Genomic DNA, 21,224 nt, shown 5'->3' on the forward strand with positions numbered 1-21,224 from the left:
CCCCTGTTGCGCGCCTTCTTATATAAGTGGGCCCCCCCCACCCACTTTCAAAAACGTTCCGCCGGCCCTGTTTAACTCTCTATTTTGGTGTTATTGTTTCGTCAGAATGCCATTTGGGCTGGTTATGTCACAAGATGTGTTCCAAAAGAAAATGGACCAGTTGCTTGAAGGCTGCCCTGGTATTATAAGCTTCGCAGATGACATAGCAGTTTTTGGTAAATCCAAAGACGAGCATGATAGGAATCTGAGAAACCTCATGGAAGCTGCAAAGAAATATGGTCTACAGTTTAACTCGTGTAAATGCAGCATAAATAAACCGTAATTAAAGTTCTTCGGGCTAATATAACTGACAAACCTAACGAAGCTACGTCACGTACTTGGTGTAATCACTTACATGGGCCCCTTTGTATCAAGACTTCGCAGCGGATTGGAATTTTGAGATTGTCATGTCATCGCTGAGATATGCCCAGTCTAACGGACTGGCAGAAAGACAAATTCAAACAGTTCAATTGCGAATACTTAAGAAGACAAAAGCAGATGGAGGTGACCCCCAAAAGGCTCTACTGATATTACGATCAACACCAATAGACAGTATTAAGACGCAACTGCAAACACATTCGAGACACAGTGGAAATAAGGGACCACAGTGGAAATAAGTTGCTTTTTTGTACTTTTCCGTGTTTTTATCTTTGAATGTATTTTACTTATAATTACTTCAGAATGAATAAATAAATTTAAAAAAAAAACACCCCAGGAACACAATCGCACCACCAATCAGCCACAAAATAGTAATGATACCAATACTTCTCGTCCAGAGAGAAAGACTAAACCACCACAACGCTTAATAGAAGAAGCATAGATATGATCCCAATTGGTGTGATAGAGAGTGAAGTGCTGGTAACCTCTCCTCTCAAATAAGCTTACTGTACATATGTTGTATGTGTTGACTTTTAGTTTTTGATGATGATAGTTTTTTTAAAGGACAAAGAATCAGTAACAGTTGGAACATTTACGGACTTTGCGGACCATTTAATAATCATTATTATTCTATGAAACCAGACAACCCCAAACACATTGCGAAGTCAATCATAATGTGATTCATTACTTATTAAAGGGGGATGTAATAATATCATGATTGAAAGTGAGCCCTCTATTTAAAGGAGCCCTCGGTTAAGAAAAGGACAGATGATGCGAGTTGGCAGACATCTTGAATAAACAACTTATCTTGAATTCTAATCAGTCTTCTGTCTTTATTTAACCAAGATCACAACTTTACACGGGCATATTCTGTACAATTTGTTTTCAAGTCTAAACACAGACTATCTTTCAAGCCCATTAACGTCGATACTTCCTTGTCTACAACTTGGAATTCCATATCAAATTTCCTATCTGACTGCTCACAAATTAATGTTGCACTTCCCAAAGATCTAATAGCTTGGCCTCCAAAACCAACAAGCTTAACTTGTTTTGATGAATCAAGGCATTCTTCTTTATTCAGGTATTCCAATGTTGTTTAGCTCATCATATTGCACTTTGCACCTGTGTCAACTTTTAGTCTTAATGTTTTATTATCAATCATCATATCAGTGCGGATGTCTTCTTTCCCTTCTGTATGTACCGATTCAATGTAAAATGTTTCAAATTCTTCCTCCACCTTGTCAATTTCATTCACCGATTTTGACCATGGACGATGTACAGCAGGGGTCAGACAGACTGATCCAAAATTATTCCACTTATTACATTGTTTCCCATATGTTGGACATGTGTTGCCAACACCTTTATGTTTGTAACCACACTTCTTACACTTTTGATCAGTTTCTTGCTTTTTAGCCATGTAAGCATTTGGTTTTCTACTGACAACATTTTTGTGTCCTTGTTTGAAGTTTGGTTTTCTTGCTATTAAATCTATTGTTTCTTTCTTTTCTGGATTAATTATCTTAGCATCAACCTCAGCTCATGAATTTGACAAATCTGTACAGCCTTGGCCAGTGCTAATTCACTTTTTCTTAACATTATTTTGCGTACATTTTCTTTCCTGATCCCTATTACTAGCCTGTCTCTGAGCAGGGAGATGTAAACCTGAGTAATTGATCTTCTAAATCTCGATACTCACAAAGTTTTACCTTGTTTCTGAGATCTGACAAGAATTTCTGGAATGGCTCTCCCTCTAGTTGTACCCTTGAATTACATCTGTATCTTTCCAGAATAACGTTTGTGCGAGGATTACACAACTCTCTTAATTTCCGCTTCAAGCCGTTTGGTGATTCGGCTAGGAGCTCACCTTGTCCATCAGGGTTTTTGGTCTCGCAGCTAAGTATGAGAATGATCGTTCCCGTTCAGCCTCTGATCCTACTAAATTAAGAAGCACTGCTGCCTTAGTTTGCTTGCTTTTATTATTATATGCTCACCATGTAAATAATGCACTACTACTGTATTAAACATGTCTTGTTCAACACATGCGGCAACTTTATCCCAGGGGTAAAACGAAGACTGAAGACCCAAAAACGAAGACCCCTATTTTTCTCTTTCATTTTGATGATAATACGCCAGGCTGTCACAAAACCAAAATTACGAATTTTTTTGGGCGTCTGTGAAATTTTCAAGGGTCTTCGTTCTTCGAAGACCGAAGACCCGAAAAACGAAGACCTCCAATTACGCTCGTGGGAAATTAAGTTCTTCTTATACGTGTAAAATTTGATTGTAAGAAAAGGAATTTTCACGAGTATGAGGAAGTACCGGTAAAGTAAAAGCAGAGGTGCGCGTACAACAATGGTCTTATCTTTGCTTAAATGTGACAGTGTCTTTTGTGGTGCCGGCGCGCCCGAATAACTAGCTCGGTTCTTTTGCGGCGCGGGGTGGATTACCGCCTGTCCAGGGTTGTTGTCCAGCGACTCTTGTGGCAAAGTTGACATGTATACACAGTAAAGCAATATAGCGTTCGATGGGTGTACCTTGTGCGGAGACGTTAATGCATCTAATTTCATATAGGCCTATATTTAGGTGTTTATAAATGTTGTATAAACGAATGATGTACCATATTATTAATTTAATGGTTATGCTCTATTCTCAACACATCATTATACTATACTGTATTATTTATTATTATTCTTGATCTCGATCTTGATAGGGTACTTGAAAAACACCGGCTGGAGTATCACTCAATGTTTGAATAGTGGCGACAGAGGAGGGCTAGTCGGAGTTACCAATAAGCTTGCAAAAGGCAGTAGAATTATTGATTGAAGTAGAAGAAAAATGGAGGGTATTCCAGTCTTTAGCTATGTTATGGAAAAAAGAGTAAAGACAGCGATTTGTCTTGGCCTTCGGTATCTTTAATGAAAGGGGGTTATGGTTCCTAGTGCAGCTAGCAGCAGTTGCTCGTCTGTTGAATTCCAAGTGGTTATCAAACTTTAGATCAATATTTTGATGAACAATCTTGTGCATCATTACTTAATCTTGTGCATTCGTTACTATTAGGCATAACATTATTAGTAATATTTAGGTCTATTATTATATTAGGCCTTAGTTGTAGGCCTACAACTTTTATAATCTACTCTACAGCAAAATTTTAACGTACGGCACCATCCTACCGGCACTGATCTGCTACCGACCAACATTGTTTTTCAACATAATTGATGAAATATCTTCAATCCTAATCCTAAATTCAAGAACTTCTTACAGTAAACGCACTTTAAACACCATTCGCTAAGAAAATAACTGTAGAAATTCGTGCTGAACAAGTGTGCACGTCCGGAGAGTGATGAATTACCCAAAGCGAATTCACGGGGCTGAGCACGTGCGACAGGACCTGTTCAACTGATTGAAAGTTTAGTATTTCAGTTCTGTTTATAACACACGACAGAAAGCAAATAACACCATAGCAGATGTCAAGAAAATCTGAGACGGTACCCAGCCATCCCATTTGTTGAGTCTGCGCGGAATGACCCTATTTTAAACAAGTAAGATTTTACTTGTGTTTTAAAATAATTGGTAGATTTTGCACTACGAAGATATTGTGGCAAGGAATTTCATAATTTTGTGCCAGCGATGGAAAAAGCCCTTTAACCATAAATCTTTGTACGCACAGATGAGATAGTAAGCAGATCATTCGTGGATAAACAAAGGGAGTGGGATAGAATATAAGGGTTAACAAGTTCGCAGATGTAAGATGGAGCCATACCAGCTTTGAATGTAAGGAGTAGTGCATCGTATTGAATCCTAAAGTGAACCGGTAGCCAGTGCAAATCAATAATAATCGGTGTTATGTGTTCATATTTTCTAGTAAGACATGTAATATGAGCTGCAGAGTTCTGGATTCTCTGGAGTTTTGATACGTCTTTATCAGGAAGATTGATTAGGAGACTGTTACTTTCATTGAGTACTAAGAAATTGTCCATCATCCAAATGTTTATGTCGCAGATACATCTTTCCAGATTGTCTAGAGCCGCTAATATTCCATTGGGCTTCAACGTAAAATATAACTGCGTGTTGTCTACATACATAATGCAGGATAGACCATGAGCTTTAACAATGTCTTCAATAGGAGATGAGTATGCAATAAAAAGAATTGGACCAGCAACAGATCCCTGAGGTATTCCCTAATCTGCTGGAAAGGGGTCTGATGATTCATCCCCAAAAATGATGCGTTGTTTGCGATCTTTGAAGTAAGAAGAAAACCAACTAAGCGTGGAACCCTAAACCCGTACTTGTTCTTCAAGCAATCAAGCAAAATTCTATGGTCAATGGTGTCAAAGGCTGCCGTTAAGTCCAGAAGCACGACTCATAGTAAGTCGTTATAGACACGAGTCAAAGCTGTCTCCGTGCTGTGATGATTTCGATATGCTGATTGAGAACTACCAAACAAGTCTTTTTCAGAAAGGTAAGTGACAAATTGTTGCATTGCACATCGCTCAATTACCTTCCCAAGAAGGTTAAGTTGGAAATAGGCCGGTAGTTCTTCATAAGTTCTGAATCCAGACTTGGTCTCTTGAAAAGCGGTAGTACGGGTCCGGTTTTCAAGTCACTTGGAAACAGGCCCTGTTTAGGAGATAATGAAAAAATAATGATATCGGTGATTGTTGGCAGAATAATATCCAGACATAACTTCATTGTAGATGCAGGCAGTGGATCCAGTTGACAAGATTTACTACTTGAGCACTTTAAATTTTAAGAACTTCATTTGGGTTTAGCTGTTCAAATCTTGTAAAATTGCTATGGCAGTTTTCGTCAAGGTCCACTGATAACTTCCGGGGCTCTGATATAAGCAGAGCATGGCGAAACTTATTTATTTTTTCATGAAAGAGATTGAAAAACCTGTTAGCTAGATCCTTTTTGTCTCTATGTGAAGGTATTTGGGTTGGATTATATACTGACAGTTTTTCAACAACTCAAAAAAGCTGCCTTTGGTAACATTTAGCACTCAATCAGAATATACAGAAGTACTGGATATAATTAATATAGATAACACTATTCAATTCAATCTGTTCAAATACATATGGTAACTTTAAAATAAATTTGTTCTGTTCTTTATTTATGGTAAATATACATCTAATTGCATCCTATTATCTATTTCGGTTATTTCATAAACACCTGATGAACAAATTTTGCAGGTCACATAATGATGTAAATAGAAATAAGGAAACAAACAAACGAATCCAGGACTTTTCTTTAAAGGGAGCTCAAATTATATATTTTTAGTAATTCAGGTAGAAATGTTAATGATTTCTTTTATGTCCTCTAATCTAAAACCTAGTCGTTGCATTTTTTATATATTCCCTAGCTTCAAGATGTGTATAAGAGACAGGTCTAGAGCCGCTAATATTCCATTGGGCTTCAACGTAAAATATAACTGCGTGTTGTCTACATACATAATGCAGGATAGACCATGAGCTTTAACAATGTCTTCAATAGGAGATGAGTATGCAATAAAAAGAATTGGACCAGCAACAGATCCCCGACGTATTCCCCAATCTGCTGCAATAGGATCTGATGATTCATCCCAATAATGATGCATAATTTGCGAACTTCTAAAATTCTGTGGTCAATGGTGTCAAATGCTGCCGTTAAGTCCAGAAGTATTAGAACGGCTTCATCTCTTTTGTCCAACGTTCATAGTAAGTAAATAATGATATCGGTGATTGTTGGCAGAATAATATCCAGACATAACTTCATTGTAGATGCAGGCAGTGGATCCAGTTGACAAGATTTACTACTTGAGCACTTTAAATTTTAAGAACTTCATTTGGGTTTAGCTGTTCAAATCTTGTAAAATTGCTATGGCAGTTTTCGTCAAGGTCCACTGATAACTTCCGGGGCTCTGATATAATCAGAGCATGGCGAAACTTATTTATTTTTTCATGAAAGAAATTGGAAAACCTGTTAGCTAGATCCTTTTTGTCTCTATGTGAAGGTATTTGGGTTGGATTATATACTGACAGTTTTTCAACAACTCAAAAAAGCTGCCTTTGGTAACATTTAGCACTCAATCAGAATATACAGGAGTACTGGATACAATTAATATAGTGTATTTGCAGGTCACATAATGATGTAAATAGAAATAAGGAAACAAACAAACGAATCCAGAACAGGAAAACCTGTTAGCTAGATCCTTTTTGTCTCTATGTGAAGGTATTTGGGTTGGATTATATACTGACAGTTTTTCAACAACTCAAAAAAGCTGCCTTTGGTAACATTTAGCACTCAATCAGAATATACAGAAGTACTGGATATAATTAATATAGATAACACTATTCAATTCAATCTGTTCAAATACATATGGTAACTTTAAAATAAATTTGTTCTGTTCTTTATTTATGGTAAATATACATCTAATTGCATCCTATTATCTATTTCAGTTATTTCATAAACACCTGATGAACAAATTTTGCAGGTCACATAATGATGTAAATAGAAATAAGGAAACAAACAAACGAATCCAGGACTTTCCTTTAAAGGGAGCTCAAATTATATATTTTTAGTAATTCAGGTAGAAATGTTAATGATTTCTTTTATGTCCTCTAATCTAAAACCTAGTCGTTGCATTTTTTATATATTCCCTAGCTTCATAATTAGTATATTTTTTTGTTGTGTAGTTCATACATTTACACAGGAGAATCAATAGAATTTTTTCCATCTCAAACAATGATTTGGCTATAATGCATTATCATAATCTATTCATCATTCTTCAGTATCCCCCCCCCCACCATAGTCTTATTTTAAACGTGCCTTAAGGCTACATTTACACTAGAAACGATTACAACACGAAGACACAATACAGATGCGTGCAGTGTTGAAAATACAAACTAAGCGATGATATGTCATTGTCGTATTGTTATCGTGTCTATTCTCTAGCTTTATTTGGAACATGAACAATATTATGGAAAACCTACAGTTGCAGGTACATGATTGTCAAAATTTATTCAACATCAGGAGAGCTTTCCAACAAAGAACTACATTATATTTTGAGCCCTGTATCAGGTTATGGCATGTAGGTTATGCCATCGGTATTGTGCAGTTTGAGTTCACAATTGTTATTATCAATATTATTTTTATTATATATATATGTTATATATCTAATACATTAGATGTCAACGCACATGTCGCATATGAATGAGACGCGATCATTTAAGATATGTGCGTACACGCATAAATAAATACGTACATACTCAGTGGACCATGGCTACAAAGGTCTATGCATAGATACTTTGATATATTTTTATTTGTTTTCTTGTCGAATTAGATCATATAGTTATATATAATATAAAAAAAATAATATATATAGTTTATACAATATTATACTCTTCAAATGGTGGATAAACAAGTTCATGTTTGGTACTGCATTCACTAGGGCCTCTTAATCTCTTGTTCTTAAACTTCTTCAAACCTGGGCAATCAATCAGTTTGAAGTCTCTATTCAGACATACCTCAACTTGTTGAAGGATACTCTGATTTCTTTTCTGTAATGGTAAAGAAGAGTATGTACATTAGTTTGCTTTTACATGCTGTTGGAATGGCAATTCTACACTCTAGATTAGTTAGCTGGACTGTAGTAATAATATTTAAAACAGTGAACACGTTAGTGCATCCAAAGATAAACACATTTTATACACAATCAAAAAGCGACAAATATAAAATTCAATTCTTAACTAAAAAAAGAGAGATGTATATTGCTTAAACCAAGATATTACTTGTTATTCCAAGTTACAATTTACATAATATGACTCCCCACTTTACTCTTCAACTTGAAATATGAAAAACAAGAATTGCATGATGCAAACTATAAAGAGTATATATTAAAAGAGTGAAACGTATTAAAATTTTAAATCAATTCATAATGAAATGTTTACTTACACGACGTTTAGTAAGTAAACCTTTAACTGTAATTCATGGATCACCATAAAAAATAAAACATTGAATACATTACAGTATCTAATGGATCCAGTGCTTTTTAAATAATGTAGAACCCCTCCTTTGGGACACTTTTTATAATTGTTCTGTATCACAACAAGTCCAGCAGTTTCAAAGTAAGAAAAATTCATTCAACTTCATATTTTAAATACCTTTTGAGCCATAAACCAGATTTTCTCCCCTGAATCCTTAAAGTAAATGTCAGTATAGGCCTACTGAATGTGTTACTTCAAAAACCAATCCTGTCAATGTTAAAGCTTAACAATGGGGATTTTGTTTCCTTTGTTTTTTGAGTAATTTCATATAGTAATCTAATACATAGCATAAACATGCACTATTAATTCTAAGTCGTTACTCTATTCGTGCTACGTTCATCCAATATAAAGCTATGTTCCATAAAAAAGGGAATACTTTGTCATTAACATTGCATAATGAAATAATATGGGGAACAATTTATTATAATTATTATTATTTTATTGTTTATACCATTTTGGTTTGTTTTTTTGTAGATACAAAGTGCTTCTTTTTCCCTGGTCATTAGGTCCTCATGTTTTAAGTGTTGCTACTGGTAAACATCGCAGGAGTAGGCAACCCCACCAGGTACCAATTTATACTCCTGGGTTAAGAGAGCCCATGCACTGATGGTTTGATGAAATTGGGAGGGCATAACATTTACCATACAGGACCTGTATGGTCTACCTACGACAGGCGACTACAGGATAAGCAATGAAGATAAAGTGCCTTTGCTCAAGGACAAAAGGGAGTACAGCGAGAGACTGAAACCCCAACCTAGAGGTTGGGAAACCATACCGCCCATGCTTCTACTCATGATATTTTATTTAACTGTAAAAAGTTGATGTGTATGTGTTTCTGTCCAAAGGGACGAAAACTCCAGGGTGATTCCATTACTACCCTATGTGGCAAATGTTTAAATTATGTAAAGTCGTTTACATATTTAGGCCACGTACTCACAACTGACTGAATGATGATTTTGATATATCACTACAATATAGGTCTCTATGTATATGCGCAAATACTCTCAGAAGACGATTCTATAAGTACACAGATCAAGTTGAATGCATTTTATTTAGGAGCTACTGTACTAATATGTACTGCCTATGGTCCAGCTACAAACACAAAAGCATAGATTCTTTAAGAGTTTGCTATAACAACGCACTAAGGATACTCCTAGGAAAATCAAGGTCGTGTAGTGCCAAAGAAATGTTTGTCTCTTGTGGTGTCCCATCTTTTTATGAGTACCGGTATATTAGAAAATCAGTACATGGATTTATGTGCCGACTCTATTTATCGGAAAAAAGTCTGATAAAGTCCACTGTTAATCATCTAATTGAAAATTCAAAAATGATATTAAAATGGAATTATTTATTACATTAAGATGATTACTATTGAAATCTGTAAAATAGGTATACCTATTTTATTTTTGTTTTGTTGCTAGTTTATGTAAGCCTGAGACAAATGCCTCAGTGTATACATACATATTCTCCTGTATTTCAATCTCATTTGCTTTAATTGTATTTGTTTTGATATGGACATTGTCTGAAATAAAAGAGAAATTGAATTGAATTGAATTTCAATCATATTATCTAAAAGTATAACTAAAACAACAGATTTTAGGTTTAATGTTTGTTTATTATAGTATTTTTTATAATTAGTCAATTTGAACTTTGACCTTGATATCTGGAAGACGCATCTGAATCTGGCTGATCACACTTCAGATTCGTAATCTAAGCAAAATTTCGCTCTAGAAAAGTTGGATGAATATTTTCCCCTCGTGGAGTGGTGATTCCCCCTCCCCTTAAAAACAAGTAGCAAAATTGTTACTTGTTTTTGTCTCTTTATGATATAGATCGCAGTAGGCCTACATCTCCATTCCTATTTTTTTACATTAACTTTGTCAGCACACACAACAATGATGATGATTATGGTGCGCCTATACTAGGCCTACACGTACCTGTAATTTGTCCATGATGTGATGTCGTCATGACCATATTTTATTATTTAGGATATTTCACCATTGTTGTCAAATAAAATTTGATAGGCTGACAATTGTTTCAAGGATGATTGCTGTAATTTTTTTTTTTTTTTTTCAAATCTCAGTAAATGCTTGCCTTAGTAAAACAATTACGAGGTTCTTAGCCTAGGCCTAGGTGCTGTTTATACACTGTTTATAACCCACAAAGGGTTATTAGGGCCCGCATTCATATCAGCTGACCTGCAGGTTCAGCTAAAAGGGTTACCTTCCCCATTGATTGAGTTAGTAGGTAGTTGCTGCACGACATTAACCTTAACTTTAACATTAGTATCCAACATGCAGTGCGATAGCTCCGCCACTTACGCATGGGCAAACCCCATAACTAATGTACGTTGAGCACTTAAAATCCTGAAATTAATGTACTCTGCAATGCAAGATGAATAGATTATGATGTCATCCATTAACGTTATGGTTAACGTCGTGCGGCGAAAACTGCCTAATAACTATAGTTGCCATAAATTTGTTTAATGTTTAACATTTATATTGATTTCTTTGTTGTTGCGATTATCCATACCATGGTCCATAGGCTTAACATCATTCATCATTCAATGCTTTTCAATTATTCTTTTTAAACTGTTTTTAATTATTGTTATTAAAGCAACACTATATAGTATAAGGGACTAGGCAACTTGATTTTATTATACTTTACTTTTATTTCTCCTCTTTTCATACTGTTCACTGTTACAACAACGATCTTTACAGCAGAGAGGGATTGCTTGACGTCGATTCAACCTAAGTGTTCATCTAAAAAGCGACCAAAGACAAGAATCCACCAAAATCAATGTTAACGGTTTCTTTGAACTTTGCCAAACAGATACTTTTAGAAAAACTATGTAGGCCTACAATCCTGATTTTTCAACGTGCTATTATTTTACCAGTACTTAAAATCTCTACTACATACTCTCATCAGAAATACCAATATATTGGACTTGACTTACACTATTGCTTATATCGGAGAGCCGATATTTACCCAAAGAATCAAACAATGTACACTTTGTATTAAACAAGATATATGATGAAAACCACTCTGCAGGGGTGGATCCGGTGTGGGGTGGGCCGGTGGGGGGGGGGGGGAATATGTTAAAAATACTTTTATACCTGCCTGAAAAATTAAACGACGGTTAATGATTAAACACAGACTTGATCTGTAATGAAATTACAATACAAATATTTCTATTTTTTGTTTTAATGCTTTCATGACATTCATTCTGCCAATGCGAATGGTGAAGATGATGATGATTTCTTTCAATTCTTTCATGACATTGATTTTGCTAACGAGAATGATTATGACGACGACAACTACAGCAAAAAAGCGTTTAGTTTTTATTTCAGTTTCACCAGAACACCAACAATGACAACTAGAGTATCAATGTAGTAGTAGTAAAACTTCATTTTGGCCTATTCACGAACTACAAATCAACAAATATAATGCTGCTTTTTATTATGGTTGTCACATACTTTATTTACAATTAACATAAATTACACAGTACGTTAAATAATAAACAATAGTTAAACGCAGAAATTAAGTCATATAGATACAAAATATAATTATTATACAGTACGCAAAAGTCAACAATTTAGTAAAATAAAAGTAATCTATAGCAACAATGGCAAAATAAATTATGGAAATGAAAAAAATCCACTCCACAAAAGTAAACTGTAAATTACGAAAAAGAAATTAAAAATATTAATAAAACAAAGCAAGAAAACATTAAATTAGGCATTTATGCAATGTTTATACTATTATAATTTGTTTTGTTTTTTTAAATTAATTATTAATACAAATTTAGTTCTTGAAAATACTTTAATTGATAGAAGACTGTACATCAGGGCTTAATCAATTCCATTCGATAGCACTATCATATGAAATACTTAAAAAAAAAATTAGTCTCATGCATTCAGTTTGCCTTGATTCCTGTCCGAAGGACAGGTATATAGCTAGTAGATATATAAAGGTTAGTTTAGTGAAATAAAATAGATTTTTAAAAAATTTGACATTCAAGCATGTTTTTGCCATTTTCTCTGAAACATGATTTGCGACGAGTGACTGGTTTGGCTTGTCTTTGCCACATTTGGTAACGGTGTAACTTCATGTCTAATTATTCAACGTAAGGTTATGTCACTATTCTGTATTCAACAATCTTGTTGTAACCTTCACATAAAACAGTTTCAGTCACTGTACCACTCGCGGAGAAAATTATACAAATCAGAGGAACCAAATGATCTTCTTGCCTTAGTAGATTTGAAATTGGTTCTCATGATTTTAGCAACTGTAACTTCATGTCTAATTATTCAACGTAAGGTTACGTCACTATTCTGTATTCAACAATCTTCTTGTAACCTTCACATAAAACAGTTTCAGTCACTGTACCACTCGCGGAGAAAAATATACAAATTAATATATAAGTACGCCTATGCAATTTTCTCTGTAAACTGGAAGAGGATGTGAAAAAACCTGAGAAAAAATTGGCCGGAACTCAGGTCACCAAAACGGGAGTCTCCCAGCCAAAACGGGAGTGTTGGCATGTATGAGTTAAGTTTACATTCGGTTTCGCCTACATAATTGCCATTACTGTATTACATTTAGTTCAAAATAGTAAAGTGATGCGCTTACGGCGGTGACGGCAAAAATCGGGCAAATTGGATTCGGCAAACAGGGTTTCAGCGAAGTAGCATAAACTCGACAAACCGGATTTTGACCAACTGACCAGATACCAACCTAGCTAGGCCTAGTAGTAGTAAAGGAAGTAGTGGCCTAGGCTTGATCGGAGTTGCGCTAGGTTTCTTCGACGGGGGGGGGGGGGGGGGGGGGGGGGGNGACAGGCTAGACCTAAACAAGCACTTACTGCTAACGAAGTGATCGCTACACACTCGAATATGTGGGTAGTAGCTCAACTGATGTCAGACCAGCAGACAGTTCTAAATCTATTTTCTGTCGTTTTTTTCATCAAATCGTGTTCTTTTCCTTCTCTAGTAACTATACGGACGAGTTTATGAAATGTGTATTGACTATCGTGACCATAACGATGTGGACACCCAAAAAGAGCCCAAATAAATTCCATTATACTAGCACATACAGTTCTGTTATACTGTTCTTTGCTAAGATAGTGGCTCGCAAATTTCAGTTAATGACAGAATATCTCATTATGCACCTCCACCGGATTTACTCTTACAAAGTAAACTTACAGGCAACAGCTAAGTGTCTACTGACCCCCCAAAGGGGAAGTAGACAAAAAAACTGTATAAGAAAACAAAACTCTAGCTAACTCTAATATAGATTGTATCCATTTTGTAACATAAACAATTTCATGCTGTGGAAAGCAACTTTAAAAATTAAAAAGACAAAAGAAACTCAGTATCATGCATAAGATTTTTTTTTTAAATATGTTGTCAAAAATAACTTACTGAGTCATGGTAACACATCACTCTGGGCTGAACTTCGAATTTAGTTGAAATTGCATTGGTTACGTTGGACAAAGAATAGTGGTTTCCAGGAATGATGTTCTCCGATTCAAGAGCACTGAGAAAAAAGATTTCCAATTAACAGTAATAGTTTATTGACTTAAATAATTACCGATGTTAATCCTTGGATTTTGTGATACGCCTCTAGAATTTTAGTGGCCATGATCGATGGAAAAAGCCATCAATGTGAATACAGACAACAATTAATTTACATATATATGTAAATAAAGAGCTTATCAAAGTACTACTAGTATGTCAAGCGTCTCGAAAAAAAAAATTATGTAGTAGCCAGGGGCGAATACCTATCAGCAAACAAACATACGTTGCCTAAACTGATTTTTTTTGCCTTACGTTGCATGGCTGTGGTGTAGAAAATTTTATAAGGATTCAATATTTAATTACATTATTCAATATGTTAAAAGGTGCAACGATGGCAGGTGTGGAAATGTAGTACTGTGATATCTGGTTTGGTGTGGTAGTAGGCAGACAGAAATGATGAGCAACCAAGGTTTGAACACAATGTACCTTTAATAGGTCAACACGTTGGTATAGTTACGATCACGCCCTCTGGCGATGGCTTTAAAACAGCCGTCCCTAAATTTAGGTACTAAATTTAAAATTCAACTATTTAACTATCATACAAAGAAACTGTGCAAATAGGTCGAATGTGTTGGCTTAGTTAATTATATACACAATATAAAAAAGAAAAACATGAGCAGTAATAATGTGCTAGCTAAACTGTCTGGTCAATGGACTGCCAAAATCTAAAGTTACTTAAGTGGACTGATATATTGATTATAAAATTATTAATTATTATTACTGAAACATTAATTATATTTTCTTTAAACTTCCTTTAAATTTTTCAGTATTTTCTTCATTTGTGTAGGAAATTTCCAGAAAATAGGTCTGCAGAATCGCATTAACACTGCGAATGCCTATACATTGGTTACAAGTAGCCTACTTTACTGCAACATTTGCGCTGAAATTGGCAGTATTTTTAATATGCATGGATGGAATTTTGTCTTTATGAGATAAATCAATTTACATGTAATAATTTCAACCTAAACAGAATTCCAGAGTTTTCACCAACATTTCGGGAGTGCCGAGATTCCGGCTCCCCACTTGTCAAAGGCCATTTAGGCTTCGTTTTAAGCCCAAAAAATTGGCATCACACAGCCGGCCGGCGACACTTTTTAGGTTATAATGTAGCCTAGAACATTAGGCCTGGGCCTATACAACTTCAGCAAAGTATCTTATATCTACATATTTAAAGATCTATAGTTTCATTTTCTTGTTCAATGGTTGTTATTATTGAGAATTATTTAAAAAAAAACTGGTACGCCTTCCAAATTCGAAACTTCAGTATTAATCGTCAGAGAACATCGTCACACGTTCTAGTGTTTACAAAGGTTTCGCAGAGTAACATATCACAAACCATGTGTGCGTCCGAGATACATGTCACTGGCGGCGATATTTTTGGTCGCAAATGCGACCAAATAACCCTTAATTTCCAGCCCTGCTGTACTAGAGTACTTGTTTCAATTATGTTGGATATTGGTCCTCATTAAATCTGTTACTTTTTTTGTTATCGTCTGTTCATTTCTTTCTTCAGCAGACTACATCAAAGGTGTACACCATCTGCTCCCATCCCAACTGAGTGTCGATTCCTCGACCCTGACGGCCATAATATATCCTGCTCAGAAAAAAAACGCCCACAACAGTGACTTGCAACAGCCACACAAAACTGTAAATGACATGATTATATTTGCCTACTCTCTTTAATCCCTAATTTCGATATTTTATAAACAACATTCTGACCATTTTTCCATACACCTGTTTATACAAATACACAAGTTTCAAATGTTACAACGACTAGTACAGACATTTCCACCAAAAGAAAAAAAAATCGCAAGCCTACATAAAATTAAGTCTCAATGCACTCGTGAAATACTGCATGCCACATGTACTGGTACACTGCTTATAGAACTACCAGAACTGTCACTGTCAAGACCTGTTTACAATGTTGATGATAACAATCTACCAAAGATGTCAAAAACGATCTTTTCTTTTTAGAAAATACAATTTAAAAAAAAGATGTCATATAATCTTTAGAAATAATAACATCGTTCATATCCAATAATTTTATGTTTAACCGAAACCGTCCACACTTGGTAATTTTCAAAAGGTACAGTATTTATTGTCGATAGTTATCGTCATATTACCAACATGCCTTCACGCTATTGCTTCGCCTCATACCGCAGAGATAGGCCTTTCTCCCCTCCCCCCCTTTAACGATCGGCTACCAAATTGCACTGAACATTCCAAGTAACACTCATTTTCCGTCCAAGCCTGGCACTCTAAGCCCCGCTAATTTCTCTGCTCCCAAACGACAACACCACAAAGCACAACCCGCTACGATTCACCACTACGCGTGCAACGATAATGCGACATCGGCAAGTCCATGATTATTCTCAATAATAGTATGTTCAAAGCACATACTCAATGCCATTGTAATAGGTTGCAATGTTTCGACAATAATCTTATCATCAAAAACAAATACAGTATACAAAAGAGTAGATCTCATCCCGAATACACAGACCCTACTGTATGTACATACTGTGCCCAAACCAAGGTTTTACAGTTACTTTCAATCAAGTCATGTGTTCTTTGATGAGTCAATGCAGCAGTAGACACATGTTCCGAGCGGGAGCCTATTTTTATATTTATTTTAGGTGAAATGTTAAACAGATTTTTACATTTGTGAGTGGTTTTTTTTTTGTACATTTGTGGTTGACATGTTATGACATTTGCAGTTATTTTGACATTTGCGGGTAGAATGTTTTGACATTTGTGGCAGATTTTTACATTTGTGAGCTCTACACCCCTCCCTGGACAATCCTGTTTCGGCCGGAAGACATCCGATTTTTCTTTATACTGTACAAGTATATTGCAATTATTATTGTGTAGTGACGTCTGGACCAAGACCTTTTGTTTAAGAAGTTTGACCTTAAGTTACAGTTGCTAATATACTGGCCCATTGAAAATGCATTTTATGACAGTTGAATCAAGATTTTGAATCATGATGTACTGATATGGCCTAAAAAAGGGAAATTGATGCATACAGACATAGCCTACACAAGACAATGTGATTCAATCAAACACACATTTCAATCAGGTTCACTGTTCCCCGTTTTAATCAATACAATACTTTACTATTGGAATACACATCATAAGAATCGTCAGAATGGGCTGAAACCCCATTTAATGGTAGGAGGACAAACCCAACTCCTCTGGGGACAAACCGAACCCAACGAACATTGTAAGGCAGTTTCAATAGTAAGAAACAGGGATTGCGCCAGGGCCAATTCGGGGATAGCTGCGCCCGCCCCCCCCCCCCCCCATTGGTCGGGGAGAAAAACCATAATTCGTTAAGGAGAAAAAAAAATATATATGTATTTTGTAAATATTAGTAGACTCTAAAATCGATTAAATAAGCCTTTTTTTCCTCCTCGTCGGGGCATCCCCCCCCCCCTGAACATTGGACCCTGCTCGGGCAAATCCTGGCTCCATCCGATTCCCTGGTAAGAAAGAATACGAGAGCTAGAATAATAATAGTTATTTCGGGTTACCTTCAACCCATCATCAGTTAACAAAAAACACAACAGAAATGAACCAAGTACTTTTCGTGTAGACTATATATATAGGTAATTATTATGCTGAATATTAAATAGATAGACTGATTTGTTTGATGATGAGTTTGAGCAACTATAGTAAGTCTGCAATCTGGACTATATGTAGCTAATTATTATTCTGAATATATATTTGAATTGTACATAAAAATAGCAACTTCACTTGTATACATGTCAAAGATATTCAAAATATTATATTTAAGAAATAATGGTTTAGTTGAACTCAGATACGAACTGTGTGATATTGGCTCTTAAGGCACGTTTTTGTTATAGAAACAATTTGTTGATGTACTTTACTGGCATTTCCCCATAGTAGCAAACCATAGTTTAAATACAGTAAACAATGAGCAGTACAGTTGATAGAATGAAGCCTTTAAATAGTAAAAATGTTTTACAATGTAAAAAGATTTACAAACATTTTCAATGTGTTTTTTCCGTCAAATTATCGTCAATAGTTATTCCTAAAAAAATTTGCTTCATGGACTCTATTTAACTTACACTCATCGAGATAAATATTACAGTTAGCGCTGATATTTTTAGTCTGCAAACGGGTGCCCAGGTACATAAAATGTGTTTGTTTTTTTTTAGTATTTAATGACAATTTGTTTGATTGATAAACCAATTACAGACTTCTTTTAACTCATTTTAACCGTGTTACATAATACAGACACATTTTCATGTGAGTAACAGATGGTGGTATCATCGGCAAATAAAATTGTAGTTAGCAATTTTGATGTGTGGCAAATATCATTCAAGTAAAGAATAGAGTAATTGGCCAAAAATGGACCCTTGTGGGACACCACAGCCAACATTTATAAGAGGAGACTTTACAGAGTTATAATAAACAAATTGCTTTCTATTGGAGAGACACAGTAATTAGAAAACCATTTGTAAGGTACACTTTTAAAACCATAATGGTACAGTTCTCAACCGAAGACCCCTAATTTTCCCTTTTATTTTGATGATAATACACCAGGCTGTCACCAAATCAAAATTACGACATTTTTTGGCCGTCTGTTTGTGAAATGTTCAAGGGTCTTTGTTTTAGACACCCTGTAAGAGGGTCTACAAAATGAAGACTGAAGACCCGAAAAATGAAGACCTCCAATTATTTTTTTAATTATCTTATTGAAAGTACTTCAAAATCATCATAAAACAGTTGCCAAGTACCTATTTCATTATTTCATCGGAATAAAATGAGGAATATCAAGAAATACTTAAGGGTTTACAACAGGGACGTAGCCAGGATTTTGAAAGGGGGGAGCCGTTATGCGAGATACGTATGACCCCGGCGGGGTCCAGGGGGACGAACACCCCCCTGTGAAGTAGCGCACTCTGAACGTTTTAAGGACTGTTTTGAGAGGTTAAAGTGAAAATTGTATTAGACACATCATAAATAATATTAGTAGGCCCAGCAATAATTATAATAAATCAACAGAATCCATGAATTCGAAAGAGAGGTGTCCCAGGGAGGGATTTTCAGAGACTGAGGAACCACCCACCTCAGCCCCACCATGGTTGGGGCTGAGGTAAGAAAATTTATGATTAGGGCACTTCTAGATGGCCGGAAATTACACTTTCATACTTAAATTTGAATTTAAATTTTCCTTTTTTTTTCCTCAAAAAAAAAAAAAAAATTCTTATCTAAAATAGTCATAAGCATGAAAAACCAGATCACATTCTAAAAACAAATTTATGCCCCCTCTCCTCAGCAGACACAAGACACACTCTGAGTCAGGTGCCGACTCGATGTAGTTTAATTTCACACCCAGAAGGGCGCAGATCTGTTTTGTAAGGTTGAGGGGGAGGACATTTTGTAAGTCGGCACCTACCTCAGACTCACCATGGTTGGAGCTGAGGAGCAAAATGTGAGGAAATAGTACCTCTAGATGGCCAGAAACAAAACTTTTAGTGAAATTCATTATCATCACATGACCGTTACCGGTAGTCCAAATGAAGCGCCAAAAATAAAATCTCATGGTCTTTTTCATAAAGGTTTTTCTGCAACCAAAAAGATCTTATTAATGTGTGTGATATATCATAGAAAACAAAGCTTAAAAACATTGTCTTTGAGTATGTTCTTTACATACCTCAAAACTGTGATTTCACAACCACCTCAGCCCCACCATGGTTGAGGCTGAGGTGAGAAAATTTGAGGAAATAGTACCTCTAGATGGCCGGAAATCACACTTTCATGTAGTAAAATTCATTATCATCACATCACCATTACATAGTCAAAATGAAACGCCAACAACTTTCTCATGTACTTTATCAGATATCTACTTGATATCCAGGACAACTTGACCTAACTATAATTTAATATATAAGCTTATAACTATCATCAACAAATCACTTTATTTTTCACCTTTAGCACAATTTCCTTCACATTTTGATATTATTAATACTATCAATTATCATCATCATCCTCACCATTATTATTATTATTATTATTAGTATTATTATTATTATTATTATTACTACTATTATTATTATTATCATTACTATTATTATTATTATTATTATTATTATTGCTAATAGTATAGTATTATTAAACAATAGGCCCTACTTTAAAGAAGCTTGCAAAAGGATAAAAACCAAACTGAGCCATACAGTATCACATTTCCGTAACTTAAAAGACTTGGCCTGCGATTTATGGATTTTTAAAAATCACGCTTAGACATATGTTATAATTATAGTAGGCCAGGCCTGTGAAAAACGAGTACTGATGCATTTTTACGTATTTTAGAAACATTCATTTTGAGTGGTCCTAGGAAATAATTTGTATTGGCTAAGAAAAAAGCTTTAAAAATTTTACACTGTGTACAAAGGGGGGGAGCCACGGCTCACCCCCCCCCCTGGATACGTCCCTGGTCTACAACAGTATAATAGCTTTACAGTTGTTATTCCAGTGGCAATCCCTTCATTCTCTGGTCATAAACCCTTAAAAGTAGTTTTGAACGAAATGAGTCAAAACTCTGACTGCTTCTGATAGTTGCAATTCAGAAGGCAACAAGTAGTTTTTAGTAAAATCTTGTAAACGGATCCAGTTTAGATTATGCCCAAGATTGCATATCAATGTAACAATGGAATATTATATAGTGATGTAAATAGCTGCATTTTTTACTTACACATATAATCTTATTTGTTCATGCAGATCAATTCCTTTCTTGAAATAGTTCATCTCTCCCTTCATTTCTGAGCAGTTCTCTGCACATGTCCCATGTTTACACCACTCATGTTGCCTGTAGCATAAACGAAAATGAAACACAGATTAAAGGATCATGTAAATGCGGGTTGATGAATATTGCAGTGATTAGTCCCGAGTCAGTGGACTTTACCTACAGACCACACCTCTGAATAAATTTATATTTCTGCCTGTTTTGCTATATCAGTTGTATGGTATCAAAATAATTTAGCTAGCAAGAAAAGCTCAGGTTACTCAAATATATATAAACTTCATGAAAGTTCCTTTTTCAGTTGTATGAAAAAGTTTCTCGAATGTGTAGCCACTTACTATTTCGGTGTCATATCAGTAGGTCATATCAGTACACCACAGAATCCTACGATAAAAGGGCATATCTCACTTCCAGATACTTCTCTCATACAACTGACTTTAT

General features: G+C 35.3%; 1 protein-coding gene and 1 long non-coding RNA gene across 2 annotated transcripts in view; one reads left to right on the forward strand and one right to left on the reverse strand.

Moving 5' to 3' along the window:
• Positions 1–36: 36 nt before the first annotated feature.
• Positions 37–7,292, forward strand: LOC117115301. Its single transcript, XR_004446537.1, has 2 exons — positions 37–5,606; positions 6,531–7,292. It is a non-coding gene; the product is annotated as an uncharacterized LOC117115301 (long non-coding RNA).
• LOC117115300 (ribonuclease Oy-like) overlaps positions 6,944–21,224 on the reverse strand; it is an 86,629-nt gene continuing 72,348 nt past the window's right edge. Inside the window, exons 6-8 of the mRNA XM_033259032.1 lie at positions 20,736–20,849; positions 13,862–13,976; positions 6,944–7,952 (exon numbers count right to left, since the gene is read on the reverse strand). Of these exons, the coding sequence (XP_033114923.1) occupies positions 7,779–7,952; positions 13,862–13,976; positions 20,736–20,849 (403 nt within the window). The 3' untranslated portion in view covers positions 6,944–7,778. The remainder of the gene's footprint in view (positions 7,953–13,861; positions 13,977–20,735; positions 20,850–21,224) is intronic.

Source organism: Anneissia japonica, unplaced genomic scaffold (assembly GCF_011630105.1).
Source record: "Anneissia japonica isolate Jap-2015-1 unplaced genomic scaffold, ASM1163010v1 scaffold287800_len1627635_cov199, whole genome shotgun sequence".
Classification (NCBI taxonomy): domain Eukaryota; kingdom Metazoa; phylum Echinodermata; class Crinoidea; order Comatulida; family Comatulidae; genus Anneissia; species Anneissia japonica.